Source organism: Notolepis coatsorum (assembly GCF_963971535.1).
Source record: "Notolepis coatsorum genome assembly, contig: SCAFFOLD_4283, whole genome shotgun sequence".
In the NCBI taxonomy this organism is placed as follows: Eukaryota; Metazoa; Chordata; class Actinopteri; order Aulopiformes; family Paralepididae; genus Notolepis; species Notolepis coatsorum.
Genome location: NW_028173602.1, coordinates 1 through 10,000, shown reverse-complemented (window position 1 = coordinate 10,000; position 10,000 = coordinate 1). Strand labels below are relative to the sequence as shown.

The 10,000-nt window shown below is 43.7% G+C and overlaps 1 protein-coding gene across 1 annotated transcript in view; it reads right to left on the bottom strand.

The window, feature by feature from the left end:
- LOC311247746 (ribosomal protein S6 kinase alpha-5-like) overlaps nucleotides 1-9,394 on the bottom strand; it is a gene marked incomplete at both ends in the record, with an annotated part of 13,110 nt that extends 3,716 nt beyond the window's left edge. The window contains 4 exon segments of the mRNA XM_084338749.1: nucleotides 2,399-2,500; nucleotides 3,972-4,087; nucleotides 6,738-6,956; nucleotides 9,323-9,394. Coding sequence (XP_084194875.1) covers nucleotides 2,399-2,500; nucleotides 3,972-4,087; nucleotides 6,738-6,956; nucleotides 9,323-9,394 — 509 coding nt within the window.
- Nucleotides 9,395-10,000: the final 606 nt, after the last annotated feature.

The following is a 10,000-nucleotide window of genomic DNA, read 5'->3' as shown; positions in this document are numbered from 1 at the left end:
TGTGCCTCAAATAGATCCGCTATCAACTCTATCTTTAATTTTTCAAAATGTTCAGTTGCTATTGCATGCACTCATCTGTGTCTCACCACACACATGAGTGCATGCTTACCAACTGTCCGTCTGCAACACTACTATCACCGACATCTAAGAAGGGAGATCCCCCCTTGAACGGCCCTTCTAAGGTTTCTCTCCTCCACATTGCCTGTGGAGCTTTTTTTTTTCCCTATTGTTAGGTTTTAGTGAGTTTTTCCTTACCTTCGCGTGGGGTATGTCTGGGAGTGCTTGCATTCTTTCATTTATTTGCATTCATCTAAAAAATGTTTGGACCCTATGGTGTTCTTGTTCTGTTCTTGACTTATTGTTATGTTGTCTTCTTGACTTGTTTAAAGAAGACCTGTACGGCCCATGGGGACATTAACGTGTGTTGTCGGGCCCTATAAATAAATTTGATTTGATTTGATTTGATTCCTTACTTTCACCACCGAAAAAGTGCCTGTATACACCACTTTAGGTTTGGTTGCTAAAGTAGTAAGAAGAGGAGCTGCGTTGACATTATATCTTTGTTCTCTCACTATTTTTCGAGAAAATAAAGCGATAATGTCTTCACCACTGGAGAGTCTAGAAGATGATGATCATCGCCGGCATAGTCTCCGGCTCTGCAGCTGGATACTATGCTTTGGGAGGCGGTCGACTGTGTGATGGCTGACGGCCTCTCTGGGCGGGTGATGTTTTTTGCGACGCAGGCTTCAGGTGTGTCAGTTACGGGGGTGAAAACTGCACAGCTTGCGTAAGGTCGGCTCCAGGCTAGGATCCTTTTTTGCCCTCATAGCGGCGTGGAGGGGGGTTCTAGCCTGATGCCCCATGATAACATAGACTCCTCCTTAGTGAAGTCATAGCTTTGTTTTCCTGGGGCCGTGATTTAGAGTCTGCGGTTCAATTCCCCAGGTCTCTGGAAAAACTGATACCCTCTCCCACTGCGCTGGCCCCGTTTTTTCAAAGCGAAAAACACCCGGCACAAAGGATGCAGGTGATCCCGGCAAAAAGAAAACGGCTATGGGTGTTTAAAAGGCCTGCCTGTAGAAGTGGGTTTTTTAGCTGCCTTTTAAGGTGAGCTCTGAGGGAGCGGTGTTCAGGGCTGAAGGGAGGAGGGCGTTCCAGAGCCTTGGGGCTGCAGTCACCGTGAAGACTCCTTCTGTCTTGAGTCTGGTCCTGGGCCCCACCAGGAGCTCCTGATGGGAAGACCTGGTCCTGGGCCCCACCAGGAGCTCCTGATGGGAAGACCTGGTCCTGGGCCCCACCAGGAGCTCCTGATGGGAAGACCTGGTCCTGGGCTCCACCAGGCGCTCCTGATGGGAAGACCTGGTCCTGGGCTCCACCTCCTGATGGGAAGACCTGGTCCTGGGCCCCACCAGGAGCTCCTGATGGGAGGACCGCAGTGACCGGCTGGAGGAGAGTGGGTGAAGGAGCTCAGTAATGTAGGGGGGGGGGGGCTTGCCCATGGAGGGCTCTGTAGGGAAACACCAGGACCTTGAAATTGATCCTGGTGTTTACCGGGAGCCAGTGCAGGGAAGCAAGGATGGGGGGGGGGGGGGGGGTGATGTGGCAAGATTCTTTTGACCTGGTGAGCAGCGTTTTGGACCAACTGGAGTCGATCGATGCAATAGAGGAGTTGCTTTCTTCTGTATAATGCCGCAGCAAATTTAACTCAATATATTGCTCAGCCCCGGTAGTGAACATACACATGTTTTAGGGAGAGAGAAACACACTGTGACCTTAATCCCACATCTGCGTTGCCCAACAGCCCGAGTGGAGATTTAGCAGAGACTGTTCCAGCGCCGAGATAAAAGGCACGTTCACCACGTAATGTTTGCTCTTTGATAAACAATCGGCCATTACTAGAGCAGACTGTGATTACCTCTGGAGTAGTGAGTAGTGAGCGAGCCGAGACCAGCACTCTGTCTATAATACACATTAATAAACTGTCTCCACCCAGCACTCTGTCTATAATACACATTAATAAACTGTCTCCACCCAGCACTCTGTCTATAATACACATTAATAAACTGTCTCCACCCAGCACTCTGTCTATAATACACATTAATAAACTGTCTCCACCCAGCACTCTGTCTATAATAAACATTAATAAACTGTCTCCACCCAGCACTCTGTCTATAATACACATTAATAGACTCCACCCACCCAGCACTCTGTCTATAATACACATGAATAGATTCCACCCAGCACTCTATTATAAACATGAATAGACTCCACCCAGCACTCTATAATAAACATGAACAGACTCCACCCAGCACTCTATAATAAACATGAACAGACTCCACCCAGCACTCTATAATAAACATGAACAGACTCCACTCAGCACATTATGGCTTCAACATACCTGATCAAACTCTTTACTGAGGCCAAAGTCTGTGAGGACTATATGACCGCTCGAGTCCAGTAGAATATTTTCAAGCTTCAGATCACGGTAAACAATCCCAAGCTGCAAAGAAGAGGGGGAGAAATAAAGCCATTAACGAGAGTAAAGCTGAGAGAAATCTTAGAAATGCACAGAAAGGTACACCGTGCAAATGTTCATGCTTTATTTGTTTCAAACGAGACGATTTAGAAATGGACAATGGGGAATTATACAACGGCATGCACATTTCTCGATTCTGATTGGCTGAAACAGTCAACTTACACGTGGGTATTTTTCATAACCCACGCTCTTGGTCCCAGGACCCGCCCACAACCGCATCACTATCAATGCACGTTCATGGTTTTAGAAATGCAAGCAAGATGGCGGACAGTAAACGTTACGAAAGGATAATGGTGATAGGGTCATAAAGACTAAATGAAAAACGATTCTGTCACGGCGAATGTCTTAGTTGCTTAAACAATGTTGAATGATGTAATTGATGGGTCATGAGTCATTGTGGAACCAAATAAAAATCGCGCGAATTGATTGATTGATTAATTGCAAACTTTTTTTTTACCTACTTTCTATAGAAGCAGCTGGGAGGTGCACTGTTTTAAGTGAGCGTGGACTATTGAATTGATTGATTGATTGATTGATTGCTAATTTTATTACTGTACGCCTTGTTTCCAACTGGTTAAGTTTAGGCACTCTTTCGAAGTTGGTTAAGGTTAGAGTTTGGAATCAGGGCTGGTGGTCTATCGCCCTGCTCTAAAGACAAACTCTAACCTTAACCAACTTAGAAAGACGGCCTAAACTTAACCAGTTGGAAACAAGGCGTACAGTAATAAAATTAGCAATCAATCAATCAATTCAATAGTCCACGCTCACTTAAAACAGTGCACCTCCCAGCTGCTTCTATAGAAAGTAGGTTTACAAAAAAAAAATCTTATAGGGCAAAGAACCCTCCCCCCCCCCCCCCCCCCCCATATAGGGCAAAGAAAACCTTTTTTTTCCTATAGAGCAAAGAAAACTTTTTTTAATTTGTTTTACCTACTTTCTATAGAAGCATCTAAGAATGAAGTTCTATAGAAAGTAGGTTAAAAAGTTAAGAAAAGTTGGATGTGTTAGTTTGTTGGATGTCTAGTTGAAAGACAGTTGGATGTCTTAGTTTGTTGGATGTCTTACTGAGAACAGTTGGATGCACTTCCGAGCTGCTTCCACATGGAGGCAACTTCTCTTTTTTTTGCGGGAACTACTTTTTCTGGCGGATGGTTTTTTCAATAAATCTTCAATTAATGTGTGTTTATTGTATAGCAATAAGGTTGGATGAATGTGCCAGTTGTATAAATGCATTACACCACTTGTAGTCGTGGGTTGTGACAATTAGACCATGCCTAGGGGGGTCTAATTCTCACAACCCACTCCTGCGCGTGATGTAATGCTTAAATACATTGCGATTTGGCGAGGTGGACCGGCCGGAAACAGCAACGTAACCACTACGCCTCCCTATAGTAGACCGTTAGAAAGGACTGGTGTGGTGGTGCGGGCCGGGTACCTTGTGCAGATGCTCCAGCGCCAGCACGATCTCCCCGCTGTAGAGAGCCACTTCCTGCTCCTTGAAGCGCACCCTCTGCACCAGGTGGGTGAACAGCTCGCCCCCGTTCACATAGTCTGCCATGAAAGATGCATGAAGAGGAAGTCACAACAACAACAACACACAGATGTTTTCATGCATGCTAAATGCTCATCAGCATAAGTCAGGTGAAGTTCATTGTTACTACAGAGAGGATCAAATACTTTCAGTACCCCCCCCCCCCCCCCCTCATTCACTTTGATCCACCTCTATTCAAAAGGATAAACAATGACTGATCGGAGGTGGAAATAAGTACCGTATTGATCCGAATACAGGACGACCTTGAGTCTCTTCCAAGCCTCTTTATTTTGTATACATTGTTTTATTCGATGTAAGCCGTTTATGTTTATCATCTTTTGGTCAAATGTTTCTAGGTCTTATATTGGGCACACTGCGGTAGAGCTGTTTCCCCGAAGCATATTTTTGAGATTCGAACTTCATCAGAGTTTTTCGAACGGACGTTCGAACCTTCGTTTTTAATTAAAAAAAATTAAAATAATAAAACTATTTTTTTTATCCTCCAACTAAATCCTCAATTTGAATAGTATTTTTTTTATTAAATCAACTTTCTTTAATGAATATAAGTAGTCAGTTTCGTCAACATAAATAATCCAATAAGGGTACGGTTGGTACGAAAGTGATGGTGACGTCTCGATGGAGCGCCAAGCGGATGCAGATAGGCTACATCATTTATGATAAATGTTTTATTTAAATGTTTATGACGAGTCATATACTATAATAGTATAATACTATAATATTAGTGTAGCCTGGGGCGCCCAAGTGGCGAACCATGTAACGCGCTGCGTCGCGAAGAGGCCGACCTGAGTTCGATTCCCGGACCCGGCGTCCTTTGCCAAATGTCTCCCCCCCGCTCCGTCTCCCGTTCCTCCTCTCTCTCTCTCTCTCTACCGGACTGCCCGGTAGTACAAACAATAAAACATCTACCAAAAACATAATAAAAAAAAAAGATATTAGTGTAGCCTAATCTTTATCTGCAACTGTGAAGAAAAACCCCATTGGTTTAACACTTTGAATGCCCAACCCGAGTTTTCTCGGGTTTACCCCCCGCGGGTTGAATGCCCATAACGAGAATATTCGTTTTTTTTTAGCGATCTGAATTCATATTTCATCAACCGAGTCTACCGTTGGAAAATCAGCCACCCCAGGCGCTCAGATGTGAAAAAAGCGCCCCCTATCGTCTCCCAGATGGTAATTCACCCTTTTGGATTAGACTCAATGAAAATGAATGAGAAAAAAAAACCCGGACTCCAAATTTTACTTCTCACTCACGGGGTCGATCAGCTTCATGCTGGACCCTCAGAGGAGCGGGGATTATGTGTTTTTACAGTATACGCGTGGGATCAATAAAAGGATCGATTTTTTCGAATGGCGTTCAGGAATTGGAATAATCCATTTGGATACCATCTGATCTCAGGTAAGGAATCTATGTTACCAGTTTTAGGATAATCAGACCCGTTTTCACGGAGATATAAGCTTTTTCTTTTTTTTGTGATATGGCTGTTTGACTCTAAGGCCCCGTTTAGACGGAAACGCTAGCAGGTGAATCCGCAAAAATATTTTTTCGGATGTGCCTTTCGTTTATACGGAAACGGCGTTTTTACGGGGTGAAACCGTAAAAAAGTGAGACCACCTTCCAGGGTGGAATTCCTAGAAACGATAAACCTTTGCGCTCTCATCTAAACTGTCAAACCGCATAAAACGATGACGAAAGGGTTGTCAAGGCTCTCGTCGCGTGTACTGCTTACATCACAGGCATGCGCCAGTATCCTAGAAGCGTAAATAAAGCATGTCTGATTCTATCCATGGCGATCACCTGAAGGCTACATTGGCAGTACTTTTAAATACACAAGAATCTGTCCCGCGGCGTGACTGGACCCACTGTCTGTGAGTGACTCTGCTTTGGTCCAATCACATTCCCCACCCACAGTCTGCGAATCAGAGGCAGAGTAGGGCGGGTCTTCACAGCACGTCATGTGACATATGCGCCAATCGTGTGACAGCGGGGCTCCGTTGTCTCGAGTTGTTACAGCCTCGTCTGCACGGAGAATTCCACCCCAAAACACTAGTCTAAACGCAAAATTAAAAGTGAAACCGTAAGACAACTTTTGCGGTTTCTGTTCAGACTCTCTCCGTCTAAACGTAGCCTAAGAGCGATCAGGAACTGAGAGAATCGATTTTCAGCGCGCGACACTAGCGTGCACACGTACACATATACTATCGATAATCTAGCGTTTATTTGAAAACGATTCATAAATAGGCAGACAAATGACAACGTTCTAGAATATTACAGTACGGGGGATTATCATGGAATCCTCTTTTTTTTTTGTGAAAACGAGGGGTTTTCAAAATGCTATGAAACGGAAATGAACCGATAAAAAAACAATCTGCTTCGACAATGTTGACTGAAAATGGGTCATTGATAATGCGACGGGCAGATTAGACACATTAACGAACACTTAAAACATAGATTAGGCGATATTAATGCTAACATTAAAGTGGATGTGGGCATTCAAGCACTAAATGTGCGCCCCCTGCTGGGCATTCAAAGTGTTAAACAGAATGAATACACAGGAAAAAAAAGATATATATAAAAAATATTTTTAAAATAAAATGTTTTTTTTTATGTTGATTTAGAATTTGAATGCCAACATAACGAAGGAAGCAGACCCAGGATCAGGTGCAGCTTGGTGTCCGTCTGGAAGGCGTAGTGCAGGGTGACCAGGAAGGGCGACTGGCGGATGTGCTCCAGCACCTGGCGCTCGGTCCGCGTGTGCTCCGCCGTCTTGGCCTTCTGCACGATGGTGGCTTTCTTCAGCACCTTCATGGCGTACAGCGTGCCCGCGTCGTGCCCGCTCACCTTGCGCACCAGGAACACCTTGCCGTACGCTGCCGGTGAGAGGGACGGGTTAGTAGGGCATAACAAAAAATATTGTTTGTTTCCTGTTGGTTGTCAGTTAAGGCCATGGGGTAGGTAGGGAATTTATTTTATTTTATTCTTTCCCACGGCGACTATGGATAGGGAATTTCTTTATTTAATTAAAATGTTCACAACAACATGGATGCATGTACTCTGCCAGCATGTTTAATATCCATAATACTAAAGGTTTGACTAAGATTTCTATGAAACTTTATTAAAAAAAATAATAATAATAAAAAGGATTTATATATTTTTTTTAAATAATAAAATATATTGGGTCGCACCTAAATCGGCAGGGTCGGTCGGCAACCGGAAACAAACCATTATTTATTTTTGGCCTAACAGGGGTGTCACGAGTAAAGCCATCAAACAAAACGATATTTGCATAAAACTATTCGATTTTCGCTTCGCTTCGCTTCGCTTTTCGCTTCGCTTCGAATATTCGACTATCACTCCAAAAACACAAAACGTCCAATGGCAAAGCAGTAGGAGCCACAACACTGTGCCGCTCCCCGAGCCTCACCTTGAACCGGCCGGCGCACTCAGATCGTAAATAGTTGGTTCTGAACCAGAAAAGTCGGTTCTCAGCTGGAACTGAACATTTTTTGGTTTTTTCCCCTTGCGAACCGTGACATCATCAGTGGGCGTGTCCTATTCTAGGCTGTGAAGACGAGCGGAGATGGCGAGGGCCGTGCAGAGGTTGGGCACAGCACCGCACCACGCTGATCCACTCAACAGGTGGTGCGGAAGAAGCGATTTGCGACTGATCTCAAATTAGATTCAAATGTATTGTTGTTATTATACACTACAGCACAAAGTACAATACACCACCAGGGGTTCCCAAAGTTGTCAGGCCGCGACCCCTGAAATAACGGTGTCAGAGAGCCACGACCCCCACTGTTGCAGGGGTGGTATAAAGAAAAAAGTTAAAGTATGTATGGTTGAAACATGCAAACGTTCAAACGCAGACACACTAATAAGCATTGGAGGCTTTTAACCAGGGCCGGACTGGGGAAATCATTCAGGCCAGGAAATATAGTGCGAAATATAGCCCCAGTCAGGCCACTTTCTAAGCGGGGGGTCTGGGGGTATGGCCTCTAAATGATATCACGATATTTTTTTGCTCCATCACGATACACGATATATATTGCGATATTTTGACATTTCAAAATGCTTGATTTAACCCTTTGATGGATACAGTCACGCCAATATGATGATTATATAAACCTCTGTTGTCAAGCCTCGTCAATATACCCCCCCCCCCCCCTTTCCCCACTAATGGAGCTGGTGTCGTGGTATCACTCCCCTGTGAGCGTTTCCAGGATTAGCGGCTAACGTTAGTTAGCTTAGCTTAGTTAGCTGTTCTGGAAATCATCTCGCGACCCCCACTTTGGGAACCACTGCAATACACCATCCAACCAGAGTGGATAAATAAATGCTCCATAAATAAATAAATGCAGAATGAATCGTTCCAGCAAAGTAGGCTTCTATTATTCTAATGACTTGTTTTATTAGGTATTACAGTAGTAAGTCCTACTGTAGAACTTGACATATTAGCATGACATCTCATTTAGTAATGTCAATACTGAAAGATTTTTTACCCCCATTCATTTATGTGTATTGTACTTGTGCTGTATAATAATGACAATACATTTTAATCTAATCTCATTTTGAGATCAGCCGCAAATCGCTTCCGTGCTGCCGGTCGAGTGGATCAGCATGGTGCAGATGCAATGCCCAACATTTGAAGCCGTTTTGCACACGGCACATTTTGCCACTGTTATTTATGTTTATTTCCGCCTGAGTAACGCCCCCCATTGATGACTAGTGATGCACCGATGTGAAAATTGTGGCCGATACCGATAACCGATATTAATATTGCTGTTCTGGCCGATACCGATATTTACCGATGTTGATATCTCTGTATAGAAAACACTTTTTTATGATAATCAAATAAAGAGCTATTTTCCAAAACGCCATTTTTTTTTTACTTTTGTAATTTATTTTCTGAAATTACTGATATTTTTAAACAATTTAAGACCAAAACATGTTAGATAAAAAAAAATTGCATAAAATAAAAATGTGATTTTTTTTTTATTTATTAAAATCGGCCCTATATTGATATCGGCGGCCGATATATATCGTGCACCACTACAGAGGACGGTGGAACGTTGGTTCTGCTTAAATAGGTGTAAACGCGGGCTGGTTCGCCAGAGAGCACCAAGGTTCAGAGGCTGCAGAACCGGAGCGCTGCCGGTGTGAAAGGGCCCCGAGTGCACAACCACAGGTTCTGATCCAGGCAGCGACAGATTGTGGTTTGGGGTGCGTGACTCACCTCCTGTGCCCAGCACCTTCAGCAGCTCGAAGTTCTCAATGCCCACCCGCTCCACGTGACCCGTCAGGTTGGCTGGAGGCAAAGAGGAACACAGCGTTAGTTTCCACAAATGATCGAGGTTTTCTCCACTTCAGGGCTCGCCCCGGGATCTTCAAACGAGATGCTGATGAGTTTCAACTAGGTCAGGGTCACCTTTATTTATAGAACACATCGCTGTTGGCGGGACAAAACCTCATAACTCCATTTAATTTTTTTTTTTATATAAATCAACTCCGTAGATCATCCTCCATATGTGTGTGTGGGTTTTACAAAGTTTAAACAATGGGAAAGCATTAAACCGATCATCTGTCTAAACCTCCTAACTCTATTCACCCTAAAATCTGTGTTCGTTTTTTTCATCTGCTGAAAAGTTCGGTTTTTGGAGTTATGAGGTTTTTGTCCCGACAGCAGCAACATTTAAAATCAACCAAAGTTTCAGCAAAGTGCTTTACAGTTGTATAAGGAAACAGACAAATACTAAATAATGCAATACAATAAATACACTAAATAGTTTAATTGATTGAATGAAAACTTTATTAACAGATTGCAGAATGGGTACAATACAGTACGGCTCAATACACACAATTGTTAAGGGGTTGCAGACCAGAGAAAGACTTTCATCTTGTTTACATCAGGGTC